Source organism: Mytilus californianus, unplaced genomic scaffold (genome assembly GCF_021869535.1).
Source record: "Mytilus californianus isolate M0D057914Y unplaced genomic scaffold, xbMytCali1.0.p SCAF_5, whole genome shotgun sequence".
Taxonomy (NCBI): domain Eukaryota; kingdom Metazoa; phylum Mollusca; class Bivalvia; order Mytilida; family Mytilidae; genus Mytilus; species Mytilus californianus.
Genome location: NW_026262701.1, coordinates 36,597,197 through 36,622,570, shown reverse-complemented (window position 1 = coordinate 36,622,570; position 25,374 = coordinate 36,597,197). Strand labels below are relative to the sequence as shown.

General features: G+C 30.8%; 1 protein-coding gene and 1 long non-coding RNA gene across 2 annotated transcripts; both read left to right on the top strand.

The window, feature by feature from the left end:
- Positions 1-1,826: 1,826 nt before the first annotated feature.
- On the top strand, positions 1,827-15,261 carry LOC127701759 (uncharacterized). The gene is made up of 4 exons (XM_052205722.1): positions 1,827-1,849; positions 3,049-3,075; positions 4,216-4,354; positions 13,493-15,261. The coding sequence occupies exons 2-4, from the start codon at positions 3,050-3,052 to the stop codon at positions 13,676-13,678; spliced, it is 351 nt and encodes a 116-aa protein (XP_052061682.1). The 5' UTR covers positions 1,827-1,849; position 3,049; the 3' UTR covers positions 13,679-15,261.
- A 3,255-nt stretch (positions 15,262-18,516) lies between these two features.
- On the top strand, positions 18,517-25,152 carry LOC127701755 (uncharacterized). Its single transcript, XR_007982206.1, has 4 exons — positions 18,517-18,667; positions 20,101-20,121; positions 22,088-22,226; positions 24,637-25,152. It is a non-coding gene; the product is annotated as an uncharacterized LOC127701755 (long non-coding RNA).
- The last annotated feature ends 222 nt before the right edge of the window (positions 25,153-25,374 follow it).

Sequence of the window (25,374 nt, the reverse complement as noted above, 5' to 3'; positions counted from 1 at the left end):
TTATAAGTTTCATGCGACCGAACCTGTCATAAAAATATAATTACAATATCTTCGATTTGTTTTATTACTAAATATGTCTAAACTATCCGTATACAAAGAACCTTCTGACTGTAATAGATTGGGGCGGGAAAGGAAAACTATTCCCAACCAGAAAACAAAAGAGTCCAGAAATATCCGACCAATAAAAGTCTCAAACAAGACACAGTTAGGATTTTCGAAGTGATGATTTTAATGGTAAGAATGTACAAAGGGTACAACCAAAATCATAAGACGAAGAAGCTAGTAGCAATGAAGAACGACACTTGTAAAAAAAAATACAAATAAAGAGTCAAGAAAACAGAACTAAGACAACACAATATTAAGTAAAACGAGCCCCACCAAATATCAGTTGTGAACGCAGTCACACCGTACTGTTACGTAGAATAATAATTATCTTTAGAGAAGTTGCATTTTATGACATTCTTAAATCCAGGAAATGATTACGGAAATGTGGCTATGTCAAAAAGAAGATATTTTCAGTAATGGCCAACTAAAGTCATGATGGGGTCCTTAAATATAAAGAAAGCCTATCGGTGATTAGCCATTTCCATAATTACAAATATATGACAGAAATGGGAGTAAAAAAGTCTAGTAACAAAGCTTCCAAGCATGACATCGACAGTATAAGCGTCTCCTGCAAATACTGCAAAACATTTACCAAACTTTCCATTTAGCATCGTATCAGCTCTAAGAAAGATACTTCATGTGGAAATACTGCTTGCATCTTATAACTTGAAAATGGGAAGTATATCAATGAAAAATCTTTGGCATCTTTACTGACGTAAAGTTAAGTCCTTGACCAATTCACTGTACAAGTTGTAAGTGAAGTAGAAACATGCAAGAGTCATGACAGGAGACATGTGAAAGTCGGTTATTAACTCTGATTGAAGGTCATATATATCTTGAATCTATGACAGAGTCGTACATGTGCCTACTAAGACGAGTCACTGAAACTCAAATACGGTCAACTAATTCGTAATTGTCATTTTCAAATAACTTTTGACGCCCACTAATTACACCCCAAGTATACAGATGAAATGGAGAGGACGTATCAAACATAAAAATCATTAAGGTTTAATATTGCATATACTTATCGTTTTAACATTATTATACTATTTTGAAAAACGGGTAGTTGGTTTTGTTTGTCTCTCTCCCTCTCTCTCTCTCTCTCTCTCTCTCTCTCTCTCTCCTTCTCTCTCTCTCTCTCTCTGTCTCTCTCTCTCTCTGATATAATACGACATTACACGCTGTAAAAAATTATATAAAAAATCAAATAAATAATTACCGCAATCTTTTCACAACCGAATGATTTCTTATCTACAGTTATATGATTATGAATATTGAGATGTGCGAGTCTATGCAGTTTATGCATCACGTGTCAATAGTTATTAACCCGTTTTGGGAATGCTTTTAGCGTAATGGCGTTTCTGGGGGGATATTGTTACATTACTGTCTAGCCGTCAGTAACAGACGTGCGGATACTGTGCACACTGTATGTACACATTACTATAGGAAAAGATAAAAACCTATTGATTTTGAAAGGTCAAACGACAAGTTTACATTGCTTTGTTCTTGCGAGGGACTTTTCAGCTTCTGTGTATCCTCTTTAAAGTTGAAATACTTCCTTAATGGATTGGAAACAATTCGGAATCAACTATCTTTTCCTATGTAGCAATATACAAGCAGCGTCTGCGTTTGGAGTTTATATCTCTCAACTCATACGTAACAAGAAATCTAATTGCATTACAGAGACTTATTGAACAGGGCAAAACTGCTGCCCGAAACAGGGGTTTGTTGTCACACAATTGAGGTAATCCCTTTATAAGTTTTTTGGACGTCAGAACGAGCAGGGTGAACGGTGATAAGAATAGTACCCAATTATTCACATTGATGTATCAAATCGTTAGAAATGCTTCGCAATATTACCAAGAAGACTGTGTTCTCATAGAAGATAAAATAAACCCCAAATCACCATCCTTAGATAACTTCCTTTACGATACCTGAAATAAATCCTTAACCCGAACATTTGAAGGGAAGTTCTGAAATTAATAGTATTGTCATTGTTAAGTTGAACATTCAATTGATGAAATAACAATTATACAGAAATGGGTACATTATGGAGGCACACGCGGCCAAAATTAACAGACATTGCGGAGACAATTGCCACCCTTTTCAAAAGACGTAAATAGTAGTTTGATTAAGTATAAATGTTTAAATAAATACAGGTTATTTTCTATTTTCCCAATTTCAACAAGGAAGATAGAAGCTCATCTTTCAAAAAGACATTGAGATCCCGGCCTTTTATTCATACTCAATTTGAAAATGAAAGTTAACTTTAATCAACAAATGTTTTAAAAGCATAAACATAACGAGGAAAATATCGTAGTGGTAAGTACAACAGATATACAGGCAAAGCTAGCTAGTTAACTACTTGTATTAATGATCACTATATATTTTCTGTTTTTGAGACGACCCCTTACATTATACACACTTTTACCTGTCGGTGTCGTAATCAACTGTAGGTGTAGTCATTCGTTGAAAATGTCTTATAGCGACAATATAAGTATAAAGTTGTCTTCCCTATTGCCAATGTTAAAGTCTTATTTATTAACCTGAATTTGATTTCTTTTTAAATACATAAAAAAAAACTCGATTTTTTTCACAATCATATGATACTATTATGCAAAACAAAAGTTTACAATTGTCCAGCTTTGTTTGATCCCGAAGGTTAACATGGTTAAAAGTATGACGGTGAAGTCTGTACATTTCTCCTATAATTAATATCATATAAACAGATAAGAGCTTATTTCCCGTGTTTTACTTATTCATTTGTTATATTTTACCTGTCTTTACGAAAATAATCTCAACTGAATTTATGATATAAAAGTCTTTTTTACATGGGGTGTAATTTGTGGGTTTTTCCACACCACAAATATGCCGAATAACGAGATACCGGATATGCTATAAATTATAATCTTGTATTGTGCACATTTTTGTTTGTTATTTCAGAATGGGAGATACATCGACATTATATGTGTAAGTATGAACATGAAATTTATGTCACATCAAACATTTGTAGACATTCAAACACAGACAGAGCAAATATCGGAAATCTTCATACGAGTGTAAAGCTGCATGTAGAGTATTTATACAACGAGTTATACAATTGTAAAATGTTTAAATATTTAGCCTTAACCTGGTGAAAACAAATGAATTTAGGCAGTTGTTTTCCGTTAAATCCATTTAAATCATTGTGTTTACTGCCTTTCCCTTAACCTCTCCACTCATGAATCTATATCTAATACAAAACTCAAAGTCTGGCCAATGATAAAGTTAGTTATTTTTGGCTAATTATCTTTTCTGAAGCCAAACGAGAACCTTATTTGAAATATTATAATAGCCATCAAGCCGTATACATGGTATATCCAATATAAATACACAAGAATAGAAAAGCTAATTACTGTTTAATATATCCATACATATGATACATGTGCAATGTGAACAATCTTTTAAACTTGCATTTAAAAGCGACAAAACACCTATGACTACAGGCAATAACACCAAAAGATGAAATATGAAAATAATCGCCATCAGGTATGCTCAAGACAAACAGTTTCTGGTATTCAAATCAAAAACAAAACGTGGTCGACTATCAAAACCAAACAAGACATAAACAAAATACCGTTACAGGTAAACTTTGCCCGAGGGAGTGGCAACCATAGAATACGTACATTTACATTTATATTAACTGAAAATTTGCAAGCAAAATTTATTATTTGATTAATGGAAGTACCTCAACATTGGTCCTAAAAAGAAGTGTAGTCGTTTAATTCTTCTTTAAGTCTTCATAAACATATTGAAAAAGTTATAAACTAATGTAAAATAATTGTGTTTAGAAATAAACTTTGCAAACCATTATGGTTTAATGTACTCTGTGGTATGACCTTCGACTCAAACATGCAGTGAACTTATTCAAGTAACTGCAAACGTTCTTTGATTCGGGATTTTTCACATATGCTTGTAATATTCTTGAAGTTTAAATTCACCAAAATAAATACCGCATATACGTTTTTATCTAAGGAACTCTTATTTTTCATGCAATTCATTGTAGAGTAATACGAATATAAACTGTGTGGTAAAATAGTATACTCTATGTATTGTAACATTTGTTTTCAGGATAGTTCCTATAGTGGTATTCTTAAAGATAATAATCTGGGTAGCTATTTGTTATAGACGTTCAGATAGATACAGAAATTCATGTGGTAATCGAGGAATCATTGTTGCTCATCCGACCACAATTATTCAACGAACAGTGGTAAGTGTGTAGTTTATCAATATCAATTAAAATTATAACATATAACATAACCTTATTCATGGGGAAATATTCAATACGAAAAAACCTACTACAGTAAATTTATCAACAGAGCATTCACATTATTTTATTGCAAAAATTAGCATACAAAATTAAGACTGTCAAAATGTGTGTGTTGGTAAAAAAATGAAATAAATTCTTTATAAAAATGTTTATCAATATTAAAAGATTTCAAATCTCTTACAGCTTTTACGTACTTAAATAAATATACTTTAATATAAAGTATTCCTTTTTTGTGCTGTACTAATAAACAATTGGTAATTTTAAACTATCAAGAATTTTAAATAAAATATGCATGTTATGAAAAATAAACAATAAACTAAGGGTTTCAAACTTAGATATTTCAATAATACAACCGTATAAATTGCTATTTAGTGGTAAAATCCCAGTTTTTAATTTGGGTAACATAACATGAATGTTTTTATGCTCTTTAATGCTTGTTCGGCATAAATGTGAGATATTATTAATCCAATAAGAAGAAGGTATGTTTAAGTTTATTTATGGCCTTTTAAATAGAAAATCCCAAAGATATCAAAAATTGATCAAAGTTACTAGGCATATAATTTGTTACACTAAAATCGAATTATCCAAAAAGTTTTTCCAAATACAGCTAATTTAAGGCAATAGTACTTTACCGATCTTCAAATCCTATAAATCGATTGAGAAGACAAACCAAGGTAACAAGGAAAACCCGAAGGAATCGCATGCACTCATAAAGGAGCAATACTGGGCGGTCCAAATAAAACCAAATTAACCACAATCATGCAAGGATATATTGTTTAAAAATTGTCCGGTGATCTGCCAACCAACATAGCCGCCAAGGCAAAAAATAGAGCATAGGGGTAAAATGCAAGTATTGTCTTTTATCTCGTTAACCGTTATAGATAAAGAAAATCTGACAGGGATTTCAATTTATAAAATGACGAGATCTACATACTGTCCATTTAGGTCAAAACTGTCAGATGACACTTTATAAGAGTAATTACCATTTAAAGAGGTTTTTTGCCAGTCTTTTTGTTTTTTCTTATTATCTTGAAAACTATCATAGAAAGACAAAAACTTTATATAACAAAAGTGACCAGTAAGACAATATCTACAAATAAGACAACCCGGCCGAAATAGTCAGTGGATTCCTTATACAGTACTACCTGTGACATTATCTTACTAATGGTGGCCATAAAAAATATGGTCACCATGATGGCCCTAAATGTCCATCATTATACCTCCAGTTGCTTAATTAATACACAAGGTATAAATCAAAATCTAGTCAAGGATAAAGGGAAATCATGACTGCATTGAAGTGTTAAAATTACATAACTTACAGGTAAAGTGTCTCAGGTAAAATATATGTGTTTGTCAAATTCAATAACTGTGATTATGACAAGAAAATTCTAAAATAAAATGAAATAATAAAACTAGTTGAACATATACATGATATAGCTTCCTAACTTTTTTTGTAAATTTTTTCTCATGACTGTTTGTTCTGATGTTATACCATGTATACCTTTTAAATAATTCTCTCAATTTAAGTTATATGTTACATGTATTTTTTGGAAAGCGAATAATAAATGAATTTCATCTTCTAATATAATGCAAACTTTCACATCACCTGCATTTCCAATGAAAAGGTGTTTCTCAAATTAATTTTTTAAAATCAAAATTGTTTATACTTACTGCATTCAACATTGTTTAACAAATGTTTAAGATTATCTTTAGGACTTATTCTAAATAAAATTTAGGCAATTCATTATTTCTCTTTTGAATAAATACATATATATTCAAAATATTCATTACAGAAAAATTTGATAGTATTTTTATTGTCATATAAACATGATAAACATTATACAATTTAATCAAGTTTCTGACAAAAAAAACCAAAAACAAACATTATAATGCAAAGAAATAACAATTCTATAAGAAATCAAAACACATGGAAAAAAATTATTAGGTTTCTGCCCTCAGTTCTAATGACATTTTTTTATAAAGGAGCCAATTGCAATATTTTAAACATGTTCCATGTTATAGAAGTTTAGCATTTCTTTTACTTTTTGATCTTGGTTAAAATTTTATTCATAAGATTCAAGATTTTTTTCATAAACTGGTCAGAGACATTATTATGAGAAGGTAAACAATTTTCAAATTGATTATCTCTAAGTTATTATGTTTATTTTACAAACAATTCTATCCTTTATAGGAATTTCTATCCACCATCTTCTATTTCTAAATTATGACCACTAATTCTTTACTTAGTGAAGCATTTGAGTTTACTGTTTTCATCATAAGTTTTTATTTTATTTTCAAAATTATTTTATTTTTTTTCTTAAATTTCATTTTTAATCAAGGGCTTTAAAGAATCTAATTCATTCAAGTCCCTGCAATTATTAACTTTATCTAAAAGGCCCGAGTTGAGTGAAATATTTTTTGCAAATGTATACCAAGAATAAGTATCATGCATATGCCAGTCCTGCACTTTCTGACAATATTATACACAGAACAAAACGTGATTTAATGTGTATATATGTCTCTGGTTTCAAAAAGCAAGAAATTTTTTTCTTTAAATACAATTTCTTTTCATAAAATTTACTTTATTCAGAGATAAGAACATTTTTCATTATGATTAGCATTTATCAAAATTTGTTAATAACTAGGGAGCCATTTTGGAAATTTAAGTCTCTTTAGTGGTTCTTCATGCACGACTCCAGTTTTGAGATTTGAAAAAAAATAAAAGATAAACTAATATAGTTTATTCCTATACCATATAATGATATTTGTAGTTTTCCTGAATAATAATCATGATATTAGATTATACAACTTTGTTAACAAGATTAATTGTAAAAGGATTGATATTCATGATATTGATAATTCTAATTTCTTAAGAAACAGGCTTGATAAATTACTTGCTTCATGGTTCCTTTAAACATATCATTTTCATGATTATAAGTTATAATTAATAATAATTCATATTATAATGCAAACAAACAATAGAATTCCATGCACATCAACTTTTTTTACTGAAAAAATAATTATTTAAGTGCCAGTCTTTGTAAGAATCAGACAATTTTGAAAAAAATCAAAACATGGCCGAAAAAAACCCACCGACCTAACTACCCTATTTTTAAGGTACCCTCTTCCTGAGTTAGAAATGGTAGGTCTTTTGTTTCTGTGTGTCTGGTAATTCGAGAAATATCTAGATAAATTTTGGTTAGAATGATAGCAAATTACGGAGTTATCTCCCCTTAATTATTAATTTCTAGTGCATTTCAACCAAATTATATCTTGAATTACCAGAACAGGGAGAGGAAACGAATGTTATATTCATGCATCATTATACATTCTGAACTTAAATTAATGTCAACCTGAGTGGGTTTTTTTTGTCATGTTTTCACCACTGCCTGATTCTTAGGCAGATTGGCACTTAAAGGATTCTCTGTTTTGTTTTCAAATGCTAGTCAATAACTTATCTTTGATTTTTTTGTCATTTCTACTCAAGATTCTTTCCAAGAAGAAATTAAAAGAATAAGAAGGAAAAAAAAACCAAATATAAATTAAAAATAACATAAAAAAATAAAAACATTAGAAAAAAAGAAAAATGTAAATTAAGACAGAAAAATCAACAAATGATGTAAATTAAGATCAATTAACAAAGACTAAAGCAATATTCTATTCTACATTTTCAAAAAAAGGTGAAATGTCAATTTGAGAAGAAACCTGAGATACCTGTACAGGTAAATTTTGATAAAACATACAAGCTGAAAACTTCAACCCTGATTGATTTCAACAGGTAACATAATTAGATAAAACATCAACCTATGTTTTATGACCCCAATAAATGGCCAACATCTCAAGATTGAATACCCCAATAAATGGCCACCATTCGATGGTGACCATACAAGAGGGTGGACATTACTAAGAGGAAGTCACAGGTTGTACTGTAGTTGTTATTGCTCTTAAATGGAGATTTTACCAGTTTTTGTGTTTTACTTATTATCTTTTAAACTGTAATAAATAGAGAGAAACTTTCAATAGCAAAAAATCAGTAAGATAAGATTTAAGAATACTTCAACAATGCCGAAATTGTCAATCGACTCCTCATAGTAATTATTGCCCTAAAATGATGTTTTTTTTTCTATTTGTCAATTTGGGCAATAAGTACAGTAGAGAGAAACTGTAAACACCAAAAGTGATCAATAAAATATATTTATGTCATTAAGTATGAACTAGTCTTTAATATTGGAAAGTGTTCACGATACAACAGATTCATGTGAGCGACACAGTTTCTTTAGAGCTTCTACTGCTAGATATCAACCTTATTGTTCTCCATGTCCATCAACATATGTAATGTACAATTAATCGTAGAGATAATAGTTTAAGATTTAGTGCAATATTATACTATATAAAGAAAAATGTCAAAGTAACAGGTGTTATTTTTTTCTTTTTGTTTAAAATCACAAGACAACTAAACTCAGATATTGAACCAACTGCATAACATTACGTTTAATCACATATTTCAGAACGCTTTATTTTATCTAGCATAGAAATTATGAACACTAATATACATTTTATATCATATAAAATGAAATGGAAATATATTCTATTTTATATATTATATGTGAAAGTGAGACATTCTTGAATGAAAGTTTGAAGTTTATATTATTTTTTATTTATATTAAAAGAGAGGCGGAATATACCAACGGGAAATTCAAACTAATAGGTCGAAGACAAACTTATTCATTGATGGCAAAACCGATAAGTTACGAAAATACAAACAATAGACTATAACACACAACATACACAACTAAAGACTTAGAAACATGAACCCCACCAAAAATCAGGGTTGATCTCTTGTACTCCGGAAGGTTAATGATATCGTGCTCTGCATGTAGAGCCGTCATGTTCGCATGCTCGTAAAGATTCGGTGATGAGTCTCATTGTGTGATGTTACATTCGAGTCAAAGAGAACGGGATTGTTGTTACGGTAAATAGAACACATCCATTGCCATCTATGAAACAGATAATTCATAAAGTTCAGCTATCTTGCGATTGCGTCGGTAACATTTTCGAATAGCTTGTTCTCTCGAGGACTACTTTGGTTGTGGTTCTTGTTTAAAGTATTTTGAGTGTTCAAGTTTATTTAATAAACGAGATTACGAAAAGTAGTATCATTAGTTTATTGTAAAGCCCATGGCCAAAGGAATAAAACGTGATTCAAGCTGAAAGTGTATAATCGGCATCCGTGTGTGCATTTAAAATGATTGACGATAACGTGAATAAATTTGTGCAACAGGATGTATACCGTTATATAATATAAATAAGTCTAAATTGAAAACAACGTTCAAACCTATGATTGCGTTGGATAAAAACCGCAATTTTTATACGTGTGCATGTTAAACAAATTTCATGGTAGAGGGGTATAAATACAGCACAAACAACATTTTCCAAAAGACCAAAAAAGAGAAAAAGTATATTTAAACAAAACGCATTTGACTAACAGGTCGAACAACGGATGTTCTTAAACTCTGCTGACTGCCATCGGCAATAGCCAAATAAACGTATCATAAGATGTAACAAAATGGATCTTTATTATTAATTTAATATCAAACAGAAAACAATAAACTTGCGGAAAAGATGGTATACGGCAAACATGAGGTACAAAAATTTGTACACCATATCCGGATTTCGACAATTAATGTCTCTCCAGTGATGTTAGGAATCGAAACGGTATTTGGAAGGCCATATAATTTACCTCAATTTAGAATAGACTCTTGAATTTTAAAGAGTCGAAATAGGATGAACGGATCATATAAGCCCGAAGGCAAATATAATACAAGACTAAACGAAAAAATATAAATAAGTCTAAATTGAAAACAACGTTCAAACCTATGATTGCGTTGGATAAAAACCGCAATTTTTAAACGTGTGCATGCAAAACAAATTTCATGGTAGAGGAATCTAAATACAGCACCAACAACATTTTCCAAAAGACAAAAAATATAATAAATATATAATTTTCATTGTTTTCTATTTCTTCAGAAATGTACATAATAAGAGAGCTTTTCGTATGAACATGTTAACATGAAGTTTTTCTAACATAGTAATTCATCTTCAATTTCCTTATGGTCTATTGATTTTTACTGTATGTATTTTTATATCATGGCTGTTTGCATCATTCTGGATAATAAGTGATAATTGACAATCCTTTTGCAATAATAAACCATATTACAAAAAAATATTCTATTGATGCATTTTGGTTTTGATAATGTTTCCTTCAGATGAAAAAAAAACTATTCTCATGTCTGTTTCTATATGTTCATGCTTGAAATATTCCAAACAAACACAGTTGGTTATACGCTGGTCATGCAGTTAGGGGCAAATTCAAATTACAGATGTACAATGTGCACAAGGGTGCAGAATACTTCCAAGAAGCCCGAGGTTGTGTATTCTTATCCTGTCTTCACGACAAATAGGTTGTTCCAGCAGCAACGCTTCAACCACTTTAAACCAAATTTAATAGTTATCAACTATAGAACGTGGAATTCACGACAAAATTCGGAATCCCACAATTACATATACATTATTCATGAAAAATGTTCGACTAAACAGCTTTCTAAAGTTCTAAAACTATTCTTTGTACAGTAAAAGATGGCCTTTAGAAATATTGTGACAAAGTACGTTCAACAAGCGGTGTAAATCAGGTGGGGATTCTTATGAATTATATAGATCTACTCCAAAATCTTTACAGTTTTGCTGTTATTCAAAACTTTTCATTTTTCTACGTTGTATGCGACTATTCCCCTTGCGAAATTGAAAGATCGATTACATCGTCTCATTAAACATATCTTTGTCTACATGGGAATCGTAGACACAAATTCCTTGTTTAGGGTCATGAAAAGTTTTACTTTGTGAAAAACCACACTGATTCCAACAAGTACACCGATATTGATATGAACAAAATGCTTGATCTTTTGATCAACAATATATTTGTGGAGATTGTTAAATTGATATGTCAACAGACAGTCTGTATTATAATTGGTACACATTACGCTATTTTGCTGGCCAATTTGTTTCTGTACTTACATACTGCAAAATTCATACAAAACGTACTCAAAGAAAGAAAAACATTTTGCAAATTTCATTGATTTAACATTTTGATATATTGATGATGTCCTGTCAATCAATTACCTATATTGATTTGAGTGATTGCATCTCATATCCCAGTAAACTTGAGATTAAGGATACTACTGCAACTAGAAGGTCTGTTTCATAGCCTGATCTTTTCCTCGATACTGACACAGGTGGAATACCTTAAACTAGAATGTATGACAATCGTAAAAATTTCAACCTTATATTGGGCAACTTCCCATTTCTCAGCAGTATTATAAACTCTGCCCGATTGTACGGCGTTAACATATTTCAAATACATGTTCGCACTATATGGACTTTATTAACATAAGTGTGCTCCTACCACAAAAACTAGGTTATATGGAAGAGCGACTGAAATCGACACTTTATAAGTATTACGTTAATAATTGGTTAACCAATACAACGTGGTTGTGTCTCAACTCACTATCGACATGTTGTTGCTCTCTTAGATCCTTAGCATGCCAGATGTTGTTTGATCAGTAATTTTACAGATTTTATCTATTCCCTATTGTGACATTTTGACATTATAACATCCGCCTATCTTTGACTGAGTGTTGATTTGCAGGGTGGGTGATGCAAACATGGCAGGAAACGCTAATACTATAGACGAATCCGGTCTCGTTCCTGCTGAAGTTCATTCGTTTTCATCAGATTGTGTTTACTACCTTGATTTGTATCTTCTGAATCGGTTCAGGAAGTTTAAACATCTGTAAACTACTGTTGTCTTAATTTAATTCAATATACAGCGGATATTCTTACACAACAATCTGATATCAGTCATTTTGTTGTCCATTTTTAAAAAAACGTTACGGAAGTAGAAGAAATGAGAGCATATAATTTTGGAATTATGATAAAAGAAAACGCAAGCATTAGATAATAATTGCAAAGTATTGATCTAATAACACCGGTTTCAGTAGAGCATTGATTTATTTTGATATAATCAATTAATGTACCACGCGAGATTGTAGCACAGTATTGAACCTATACGGAAACCAATCTTTACTGTCGCACTTCAAGTGAAATATCTCAATGATAGAATGACGTGTTTTTCGTTTGTAGTTCGAAGGAACTATTGCAACGTTGTTTTTGGAAAACCATGATGGGACACGCAAGCTTATTATGCTTTTTCAAATCAATGTAATCATAATTTTTCTTTGCACCATCTATACAGGGAGTTTATATTTTTCCTAAATATAAAGAACACATGTTAACGTCTGCTACTTATTTTGGGGAACTTTCCGTAGTTAATGCCTCACTGATATTCATTCGATCTTGTTTTTGTGAAAATTGATATTGGTGAAATAGCGATTAAGTGCGACATTTACAATTTTAAATAATATATAATAATTATTTCATGCATATTCAGGAAGAAAGAAAAAAAGAGGTGTTGGTTATACGTATATAAGATAGAAACCCATGATAGAAACAAAAAAACAAAACAATTTATATGTAGGCATACAGTCTTCGACAGTAAACAAATATACTTACACGACCTAAATTACCCCGAATATAAGATAGCTGTAAATAAATTTAACAGAGACTATAAATCATCTGTAACCAAAACCAAATTCCTTAAGTTGCAAACATATTCTGATATATCTGAATACAACAATTGACGAGATATCTGATTTACGACAGGCACATAGACATAAAAGTGGGGTTAAGCTAGTTTTTTTTAACATTCATTTAATTTCGCTCAATGGAATATCAAACAATACACAATTGAATGCAAACACAATACACAGTACAGACAACTCTTTACTCTATAATTTTCTGTTAAAGATTATATTAAACCAACTTTAAGCAAAACAATCATTAATTATACCGTATATATACGAATTTAACTAAATTATCTATAAAAACTATCCAAGGTAAACATTGACAACACATTAAAGTTCTACTTTTTCAATTGTGAGTTATACAAATGTACTTTTTAATCAGATTCATGGTCCAGCTGACAATGGTATTACTGGTATGGAAAATCCTGGATATATGCAACAGCCTCCACCTTACACTGAAATAACAGGTCCAAACTCAACACAATCATCGGCGCCACCAGCATACGATCAAGTTGTCAAAGCTCCTGGTTTCGCAGAACAATATAATCGGGGAACACCGGGTTATTAGTGTATTTTAGTGAATATGACTATTTTCGTTACTGCTTACCACTCACCTGAATTCAATGGTATTTCGGATTCATGCAAGTTATTGTTATCATAATCCAAACAAATGTACTATCCAAGACTGTTGTATTCCGTAAATTCATTTAAAAGTCACGGTACACAGTCGAAAGAATCTACAAATAAATATTTATGTTATATTTTAGAGTTTTGATTAGCATGTAAATTTGTTATTGACTTTGTAGAAAACTAATATGTTTTGCCGACAACTTTCAATGTATCCATGTTACAAAGATTATGTTATAAAGAAAAAAGGGTAAAGAAAGAAGACAGTTTTACAAATTTATTTTGATTGCAGAATGATTGCAGAACAATGAACAAATAAGCCATTAGGATTAACTTTTTGTATGCCCCACATGCATCGCAAAAATCATGAGACTAATTAAGATAGTTGTCATATATTTTCAGATTTTTCCTTATTCATACATTGATCTTAACTTTATAGTATATTCAACAAACAGCATTCCTGTCATATAAACATGAGACAGGTGTCAATTATCATAAACTATATCATATCATTTTGGCATAAATCATGGTAATACATTGATAGTGACCAAATTAATCCATTAGAAAAATAGCAATTATTTACGTATTTTAAAAAACTTGATAAGAACAAATCTGATGCAGAATATATTATATTAATATATTTATTACATGTATAACAAACGACAAGAGAGACCAAGTGGACAATAAAATATCACAAGTCGAGAAGAAAAAAGACAATACAATTGCAATAAGGAAATGACTTAAAGACAAATTAGACTATACAAAACACTAAACTGAGTACTGAGCATAAAGTACCATACTAAAAGCCGGAGGTAATATCATATGCTGCAAAATTGTAGGCAGATCCTACTCTACTAGTTTTATTGTTTATTTGAAATGGTATGCAATTTTACATCTGAAGTTTAACCAGAATAACAAGTCACTGTCTTTATATGATACCTTATATTGTACTTCAGCAATATCTATTTTCCGAAATTGTTTTCTATTTAGGATATTTGCTACTCAGATTTTCAACTTGTCCCTAATAATTTATTACTTTCATAGATCTTTCCAAGGCAGTAAACGAGAAAGTTTTGCATTATATGCAAAAAGACCATACCTACCGAATGTTTGTTTACAAAGAATTTTATATCTTGGTTATTTTTAATATAATTTTTTATATAAGTTTTTACAAATATTTCACAGACATCCTTTATCTACGAAACAACCTGCCCTTTTTTAATGCATTTTTTACGGAACCGAGCATACAGACCTATCTATTAGTATGATGAATAATATTAAGGGTACATTTTTGTTCACTTAATCAACCTAACCCAATGGTTTTATTAATATTGCCATCTTATTTAAATAGAAAAAATAACGAATAGGTGCCAGTTGGCGAGACTAATGTGTACTTATATCTCCATGTATTTCTGACTACTGTTGATCGAAGATATGTGTATAGTTATTTTGTATGATTGTTCAAAACATTAAATATTTTAATAAAATTTTATGAATTTTACTATCAAAAGAAGCTATTTTGAATGTCTCTTTGTATTCTAAGACAGATATTTAGTATGTGCTTGACATCATTATTGATTATATATTTGATTAATTTGCTTGACATACCATTCAATGGATTCATGAATTACCATTTTAGTGGACATTAATTCCATGCTACTTGGGGTAAAATTTTCGGAGTATGTTTTCATAACAGAATCATCCAAAGCCTATGACAGGAAAAAGAAAGATGGATTTTGTTAAAAATGTCAACTTTGTCAACATAAAATTCGTTATCACAACAGCTTTGACTATTTATTTTCCGAAGGCTCAAAATGATTGGCTACGACAAATCAATAAAAAAAACAACTGAGAAAGACACGATGACTGTTTCGTAACAACTGGTATTTATGAATGACTTTGACTACAGGACTATCAGCCACCTTATATAAGTAGATAAGCTGAATGTTTCAGAGCAATTGATATACATCACTAGCTTTAGTTCAAGAAGGTAACAAAGAGTGGCAGACAAGCTAACTGTTTAAGGCACCTCGTTTAACTACTGGTTTTACGGGACTGTGTTTTGTTTTAGTTTTGTCTTCCGTAAAAATATTTTGTGATGCATTTTTTGATAGTATGTGCCTCCTTATGTAGTTGAAACTATTTTTATTGTCCCGTATGCTATTGATTTTTTTAACTGACATTTTCCATTAATTTTGTAACAATCTCTTCATTATCCTCCAGTTTTTTCAATTATGTGTTTCTGTTTCCTTAAGTTTTAGAAAATTTTCAAAAACCTTTGACAATATACTAGATATGCAGACAAAAAAATTCGTACAGGTCATACAGTGGTTTTTAGGCACAACGAAAAAAAACGCTGACTTTATTATTAAACGTCCCATCCAGCAATATAAGTGATACTAGTATCTTTCACTGAATAATTCAAGGTGTTAAATACAGTAGATTCACTTAAGTCTGCCTCATATCTTGACTCACATCAAGAAATTGACAATGAGAATCTGTTGAGAAGAAAACTTTACTACAAAAAGGATGATTTTAGTTTCCCAAATATGAACTTTCCATTTCTATGTAACAACATTGCAGCAACACCTGTATATGGAGTTGATACGATATTCCAAAGCTTACATTTCCTATTATGATTTCCATGATAGAGAGTTGCTGCTTACAAGGAAGCTACGGAACCAAGAGTTCCAAGTGTCGAAGTTGAAATCTTCCCCTCAAAAATATTTACGTCATCATGAGTTGGTTGACCGTTTTGGAATATCTGTTTTATAGATGACGACGGATATGTTATAATTGTTGTAACCACAACATCGTCCTCTTTTCCTCGAATATGACATACCAAAATAGACTTATCATACGATACTTGCCACTAGTGGAGCAATAACCTTTTGGAACACCTTAGCTAATTCCTTGTTTTTGTTGTGGTTCGTGTTGGTCTATCTTGGCATTTCTGTGTATGGAAATATCTATATAGTGTTTTGGAGACTGTTATTTGTCTTGTTGTCGTTTTCTTGGACTATGGAATTGACTGTATTTCTACGACATATTGCCGTATAACCATATAACGAAATACCATGAACTCCAAAATTGAATGAGACCTGGTGTGTTGTAAAAGAAGAAATTTGAATATATATATTAAGATAAAATATGAGTAGGCACACAAATCAAGAAAATAGATTAATTATCTTCATAAAACATGTTTAACCCCGCAGCATTATTTTTGTGCCTGTCCCAAGTCATGAGCCTTTTATTCAATGGTTGTCGTTGGTTCATGCATGTCATGAATTACTTCACGTGCTTCATGTCGGGGATTTTTACAGGTGATTCAATAGTGTGGTTTTTTCTCGTTGTTGAAGGCCGTATGTTGACCTATAGTTTCTTACATCCACGTTATTTGAACTCGGGAGACTAGTTGTTACATTGGGAATCATATCACATCTCCTTGTTTACATTTTATCATGAAAAATAAATATAAAAAGGAATAGCAGAAATTTCCGAAAACAGTAGACAGCACAAACAGACCACACTAACCAGCCAAAGCCGATCTCTCCTAGAATACAAAGCGGTAAAACAAAAATAGCAACAACGGACATCATATGGTCCAGATAACCTGACTAGAACACGCCCCAAAAAATCTAGACTATATCGTAAAAGTAAAACACATAATGAATGACCAGCAGACCCCAGGTATTAACAAGATGACCTTTAACTTAAGGATGTATTCTTCTGAATTTTTAGACTCGTTGAAATCTCGTTCGGGAATTATTTCCAAAAAATGTGATACAAGTGGAAAATATCAATGAACTTAAAAAATATTACAATCAAATTAAACTCTATAAAAAAATTGTGTATTACAATAAGTAGTTTTTGGTAATAAAAATAAAACCAATACGGTCAGCGTCATAGGCCAAAATGTTGAAAAAATTGGTGTGTGGTACAAAAAAAATGATTTTACCAAAGATATGTACATCCCATATTATTTTTTTCTTTTCAAAATTCTTATAAATGTATTTTTCAAACATTTATAACAAAGAAGTTGAAATAATATGCTTTTGTTCTAAAAAAAAGGAAAAATCCCTAATTTACAAAATTGACAGCATGGTCATTTTGACACGAAAAGGCAACAAAATTTTATAAAACTTTTTAATATTTACACCAACCTATAGTTTTTTTAAGTTAAATTTATTCAGATTGGTCCACTTCATATTTAGTGAAAATATGAAAAAAAAATTAATTGTAAAAGTGTGTTTTTTTTCATGAAAATAACCCCAAAATGGATAAAAATTGATGAAAATTGGGAAAATCATTAAAAATGGGCACTTTCAAATGGCCATAGCAAAAAAAAAAAAAAAAAAAAAAATTGCACCACCGTATGATTTTTTCTTAATCAGTTACTTTCTTAAAGTCATATAAACCAAAAAACCAGGTTAAGGAAAAGAGTTTAATTCTAGAAATTTTTGGCTCCTCAGAGGTTTACATCCTTAAAGAACAATATATATCAGCACATAAATGAGGGTGTGGATGGGAGTTTACAGAATAGAGAATAATGGGAAAAAATTGTAAAAATAGAGAAAAATGGACCAAAAAAAAAAACAATAGAGAATACTGATTTGCTATAACATAAAGTATAGAGAATAATGGGCAAACAGTATAAGAATAGCCTAAATGACCTAAAATTTAAAGAATACAGAAATGAAGGACCTCCCATCCAGACCCTCATAAATTTGGAGATCAGGGACGAAATTTGCTCGCTACTAAAGGTAGCTAGCTAGGGTAGCCATAGTTGTTGATCGAATAATATTTATACACGTAGTTTGAAATCGTTTTTGGTTCATCGGTTTTCTTTAGAGAAAACGCACTTTTCCCGGATGTATCCTGTTATGCATATATTTCAAGTTTTGATGTAAAAAGGCTGTGATAAATTGAGGTAAGACAGTTTTAATAAATACTTAGACTGTCTATAGATGACAGACATCTCAGTTTTTCAGAAACTGATCTAAATAAGAAAAAATCATTTATATGTCATACGCCAACTTATATAAGTTATTCGGAATCGTGTCTTTTTTGTTGTTGATATTTACATATAATGGCCATTTATTACATATTTGTCCGCTCACAATAGTCATACTTGGTACTGAACAAGTGCCAACCGGTTAACTTATAAGGATAGGGAAAGTAGAGAATAACAGAAATACCGAACTCCAAAGAAAAATCAAAACGGAAAGTCCCTTAACAAATTGCAAAATCAATAAATATGTATAACCAAATATTACACACATACCACCAAAACCCCTCCTCCTAATAGAAACAACAATAAAGGAAAAAAAATCAGACAAAACAGCAACATATAGTTGCTTGGTTCTGTATGGGAAATAATACAAGCATGTATTTCCATGAAGATATGATGTCCGATACAAACCTTTGTTAGTATCTTGTAAGCTTGTTAATTTTGTAAACATAATAAAATTCTTTAACTATACATAATTACTTTTTTAAAGGTATATGAAAAAAGGGACTTGGTTTTTAATTTCTGACCATGAGTGCCATGACAAACTGTGTACTATTTTTTTTCTCGTTTTCAAACGTAACATTAAAAACATAGAGATGCAATATAAACTATTTTACGTCATTTTAGCAATTGACGCACTATTCACGACGTGTGCAAACATCATTGGAAAAGTATTTTGGTCTATTTTGAAATTAGAGGAAAACTATATGTTTTGTAGATCTCGCGTCATCGTTTTCGCCACTGCTACACAACACATACATTGTAAAATAAATTATCCTGAAAACATGTAGTATATCACGTAAGGAAAAGCCAAAAAAATTTCAAGGAATATAAAAGTTATCCTTGTGGTGTTATTTAAGTGTAAAAAGTTTCTGCACCATCCCAATTAACTTGTTAAGAAAATGGTGCAATGTCATGGTTGACGGAATTTTGTTTTATGCTATAAGAAATATATCCATGGTCTGTGACGCAAATTTCCCTTACCAGCCAAATGACAACTTAAATTCTTATGCATTTTATGGACCCTGTGTTTGTAGGCTTCCTTGTTAGCAGAATCATCTATAGAGGAAATTTGGATAGGAAGTACATGCTGTTAAATGTTATGTTAACTGAGGATATATGCTCCTCATACATGGCTTTAAGTTCGAGAGTAGAAAATTTAAATAGCTTTTTGACTGAAGTTTTGTGATAAAACAAACCTCACAGTCAATTTCTTCATGTCTATCATAGGTAATAACTAGACCTAGCTCATAATGTTATGTAATTTATCTCAATTGCAATTGGATGTAATAAAAGAAAACAGACGTTATTTCTAAATTATTTTATGAAATATATTTTGATTTTCGTTTCAGAATGAATTCGTATTTTATAATGTAAGTATGTAAAAGTGAAATTTGAAATGATACATAATTTTCTTTTGTAACTAGAAAATGATTTTTACAATAATTTATAAATTAACTAGTTCTACAAAAAATATTTTATGCGAAATATCTTTATGTATTTAGTAATTTAAAATAAGGAAAAGAAAACAAAATTATCATAAATAGAACAAATCTACTCAATTAAAATTGGCAGATATAAGATGTTAATTTAAAACGATTTTAAATGTCATAAAAAAGCAGGATGTATCTTATGCAACAGGTACAGGAAAATCAACTGCGAGCGCGTCAAAGATGAAAGAAGAAATCTGAATTTATAATTAACAAACAAATACATGTACGGCAAATCTAAAGCAGCCAAGTGATAAAACAAAATAGAAAAATTCATTAATATAGAAAATACAAAAACAAAAAATAGTTTAGGACAAAGTGAATAAATCATTGTCAAAAAAAAAGAGGAAGAATATACAAAGGCGTAATCAAAAACATAAGTCAAAAGAAACTAATTACCATTGCCAAAATTAAAAACGACGAAAAGGCAAACAACAGTCTATAAAACAACAGATTGAAAACTGAAGATTGAGAATCTTTAACTCTATAAACAAAACCTAGGGTAAACAAATGTGCTCCGGAATGGTAGGCGATATGAAGTACTGATAAAATATAGGCATATTGTGCTTTGCAAGCAAAACGTCTTCAGTTTTAAAATGTCTAACGTCAACTTGATATCTTATAAAATCGTGAAGTTAAACGAAGATAAAGTCTGTTTGCTATATTGAATCAGTAACAAGTTTCCAAGAGTTTAGGGTGTATGACTTATAATGTTTTGCAGTAATGACGTATGTTTTCTTTAGATGAATTCTCTCATGTATAGTACTTTATTATTTCTTTCTCGGCAAGTTTCATTGTCCCAATAATAATGGAGTCCACCGGAATTGTTTTTCTATTCGTCCCTTTTGTCCTGCCAATTCATAACTAACGTATATTCGAATCTGCCCTGTAGTTATCATAATATTTGTATTGTTTCCATTATAAACTTATGAAATTATTCTTCTTCATTCAAATCTGCATTTTGCGGCGATCATTGGTTTTGCCGATTGATTACCATATTTTTTAATTTACTTTGTCTGATATTGGTTACAATTGGCATTTTCAAGCAACTTTGTTCTCCAATATATAGATATGTTATAGCTCGATCAACATCCAGCAAAATATATTTGAATTGGTGCAATGGGTCGTCTTGAACTAGCAGTAAGTGTTAGTTTGATCAAGGTTGAAGAACACGCTATGACTTTAAGATGTAGAACAACAATAAAAAATGCTTGTTATCTTTCCGTAAAGATGTATAATTGAAAGAATATGTATTTTGGGGTTTAATACTCCATCAAAATGTTCTTATAAATATTTTGGTTATATATTGGCGAGGATATGAAATACTTACCAATGGACAATACTGAAATACAATACATCAGTCGTTAATGTCGTAAACTTTGACTGGTTGTCGATTTTGTTTTATGATTGGAGTTCATAAACCACATGGTATAGTTTCGTAATTCAAACGTTTTGTTTATTTGTTTCATTGATTTACCGTTTGAACATTATTTTCTAAATCATTATTCTATCCTTAGATTTTTCCATTATCATTATTGTACATACAACAAATCTTAACACATGGTATATAATCAGTACTAAATCTATGATACTAGTATATAACATCACTTTGAGATTTTCGTTGTATTTTTCGTACAAAGATAGTTTTTTTTCACGAATTCAAAAAGATGATGCTGGGTTGACGACTCAGGAAGACATGAAAAATAGAAAGATAAAAGTGATAAAATATAAATTACTTAAAATTTCTCAGTCACAGCCTGAGGACAATCTATTTGGTCTTGTTAGAATTCTATATTATAAAATTTTAAAAGAAATTGATTAAAAACTGATATCTATCAATATTTTGTAGAATACTTCCAATAGTGTTAGTTGTGAAAATAATATTTTGGACGACATACTGTTATTTTCGGTCACAGAGATGCAGATCAGCTCGGGACGACAGGAATATCCTTGTGACATCGCCAACTGCAATTATTGACAGACGACCGGTAATTCTATTTCAGTTTATAGAATCTATTTACTTATTTCTTAACAGCAAATCTGAGGACTTACCTTGTTTGTATTGGATACCTAAGCTTCACAAAATTCCATACAAACAATAGTACATTGCCGGCTCATCTGCATGTTATGCAAAGGAATTGTCCTTTAGATTGACAAAAATTCTGTCCGCAGTGAAAGAGGGTCTTCCGAAATACTGTGAAACTGTTTACTCGCGTAATGGTATTAACAAATTGTCGGCATTTCTATTGGATCGAACTGTGCGCATCTCCTTGCCGACCTCTTCTTATTTTCATATGAGTCAGAGTTCCTTCAGACACCTGTCAAAAACAAGAAGATTAAAGAAGCCAGATCATTTAATTTCACATTCAGATATATTGATAATGTTCTTTCCATTAACAATCCAAACTTTTTTCATTGGGTTCCATTTATATATCCTCCAGAACTAGAAATTAAAGAAACAATACACACGGCTTCCTCCGCCTCATTTTTAGACTTATACCTTGAATTTGACATCTCAGTACCAGAATCTATGACAAACGATACGATTTTAATTTTGAAATTATCATTTCCCCCCACCTTAGTAGCAATATACCAACTTCACCTGCATATGGGATATACATGTTGACTGCTGTACCCCTATTTTTTTTTTACATTTTTACCTATTATGTCTGTTATTTTGTTCACACATTGTTAATATAATGGAATTTTATGCGACTGTCATACAAGTGAGAGGTTTAGCTAGATATAAAACAAGGTTTAATCCACTATTTTCTACATAAGGAAATGCATGTACCAAGTCAGGAATATGACATTCGTTTGATGTGTTTGAGCTTTTGATCTTTCCATTTGATAAGGGACTTTCCGATTTGAATTTTCCTTGGAGTTTGGTATTTTTGTTATTTTACTTTTTTCTCTTATGTATGGTTTATATGATCCGTTCATCCTTTTTCGACTCTTCAAAATTCAAGAGTCTATCCTTAATTGAGGTAAATTATATGGCCTTCCAAATACCGTTTCGATTCCTAACATCACTGAAGAGACATTAATTTTCGAAATCCGGATATGGTGTTCTAATTTTAGCACTTTTGTTTGCGGTATACCATCTTTTCCGCAAGTGTATTGTTTTCTGTTTGGTATTAAATTAATAGTCATTTTTGTTACCTCTGGTGATCCGTTTATTTGGCAATCGCCAATGGCAGTCAGCAGGGGTTAAGAACATCCGTTGTTCGACCTGCTAGCCAAATGAGTTTTGTTAAAATATACTTTTTCAAAAATGTTGTTTGTGCTGTATTTAGACCCCTCTACCAAGAAATTTGTTTTGCATGCACACGTATAAAAATTGCGGTTTTTATCCAACGCAATCATAGGTTTGAACGTTGTTTTCAATTTATACTTGTTTTATATATATATATATATATATATATATATACAGCTATAGTTAGAGGAGGGAATAAGGGGTCTGCGGAATGCTAGGCGGTGTTGTCGTAGAAGTATGAAGTGAAAAGTACAGGTTTCAGCCCCGGTCGGGGAGGAAGTAAAGAATCAGATCTACTCTAACATTGTTAGGTTGATTTTCTAGTAACTTTATATATATATCAAAACAAAAGAGATTGACTTTTATTGTGTAAGAACATAATATTTCCCTAAGCACGTGACAAAAAGTTAGCGTGCAATGTTATAAAATTACTGTTTAGATGAGGTAAAAATGTGGTTTTATTGACTTTCGAAAATTTGAAATTTACTGAGGACAACCTCCGGAGTGAATATAAGTTTTTCAAAAGTCAATTAAAATTCATATTAACCGACACAAAGACTAAAGAATTGTTTCATTTCATATTTTGAATTTGATGACAATTATTAACCAAAACCATTTGGACACAAAACTTGTTAGAGCACGAGACGAATAGCGCCTGAATACCAATTTTCTTCATGTAAATAAATGAAATAGGAAAACAATCAAATGTAAACGGGAATTAACATATTTAATCATCTCCTATGAGTAGTTTTTGTTATTATGGACGCATTGCAAATAAACAGTTTTGTAGATTTTGAACATATCCTTTGACGAAATCAAGATTACATGTCTAAAGAAATGAAACTCAATTTTAGTCACAAGTACAAAATATATAAAATGCTTCCTTAAAATCTATTTTAAATTGAAAAATATCTCAGAGTATTCATGAGATAATTTTCATTGATCGGGTGTTCTTCTTTCTAAGTAACCATTTCAGAGTATAGTAAACAAAATATTGCATTCAAACATTGTTTGTTGGAGCGAATGGGTGAAGTCTGTTTAAGATGTGTCTAATACAATTTGCGTTTATGCAAGTAAAATATGTTTAAACTAAAATATTGCAATTAAACATCATCGATTTCTATCTTTTTTTCTAAATCTAGGTACACGGACATGCAGTCAATGCTGTAAATGGGAAGGAAAATCCCTGTTACTTCCAACAACCAGAAGTATACCCAAATGTCACCAGGTCAACGTCTACTCCGGTGCCAACTTATGACCAAGCCATCAAGTCACCATACTATAGAGAACATATCAACAATTATTAATTTCATTTAAGTTTCCCTTAAATGCATATACATTATATTCGCTATAAAACATTTCTTCATCCATTTCAGTATTTATCCATATTTCTGACAAAATATAGTGCTTTAGAATAATGTATCTTATTTATGATTTTAGAAACGTCCCTCCCCCCCCCCCCCCCCCCCTGGCCAATGCTAATTTCTTTCTATCCATTGCTTTGAATCAAATTCATATCATACTTTTATATTAATTATTATTATGTATTATCATTGGCGTTTCTTACATTTTATTGTATGTGACATCGTGTATTCGATCCGTTTTATACGAAATTTTTCAAACTTTCTTTTGGTGTAAAAATGAAAAAAAAAAGAAAACAGTCATAATCAGAAATTTAGAGTCGCAGACATTCTTGAAAAAGATAATTCAACTCAACTTCAACTTATAACTGACTCAGATATTGCAGGACTATCTCCTTCTCTTAAACAAACGCACTATGGCCAATTACAAATATATTTTTTTTAAAAGTCAGGCAGCAACAAATCAAACGTCTATGATTGATAATCAATTACTCTTTTCATTGTGATTGCTGCTATTTT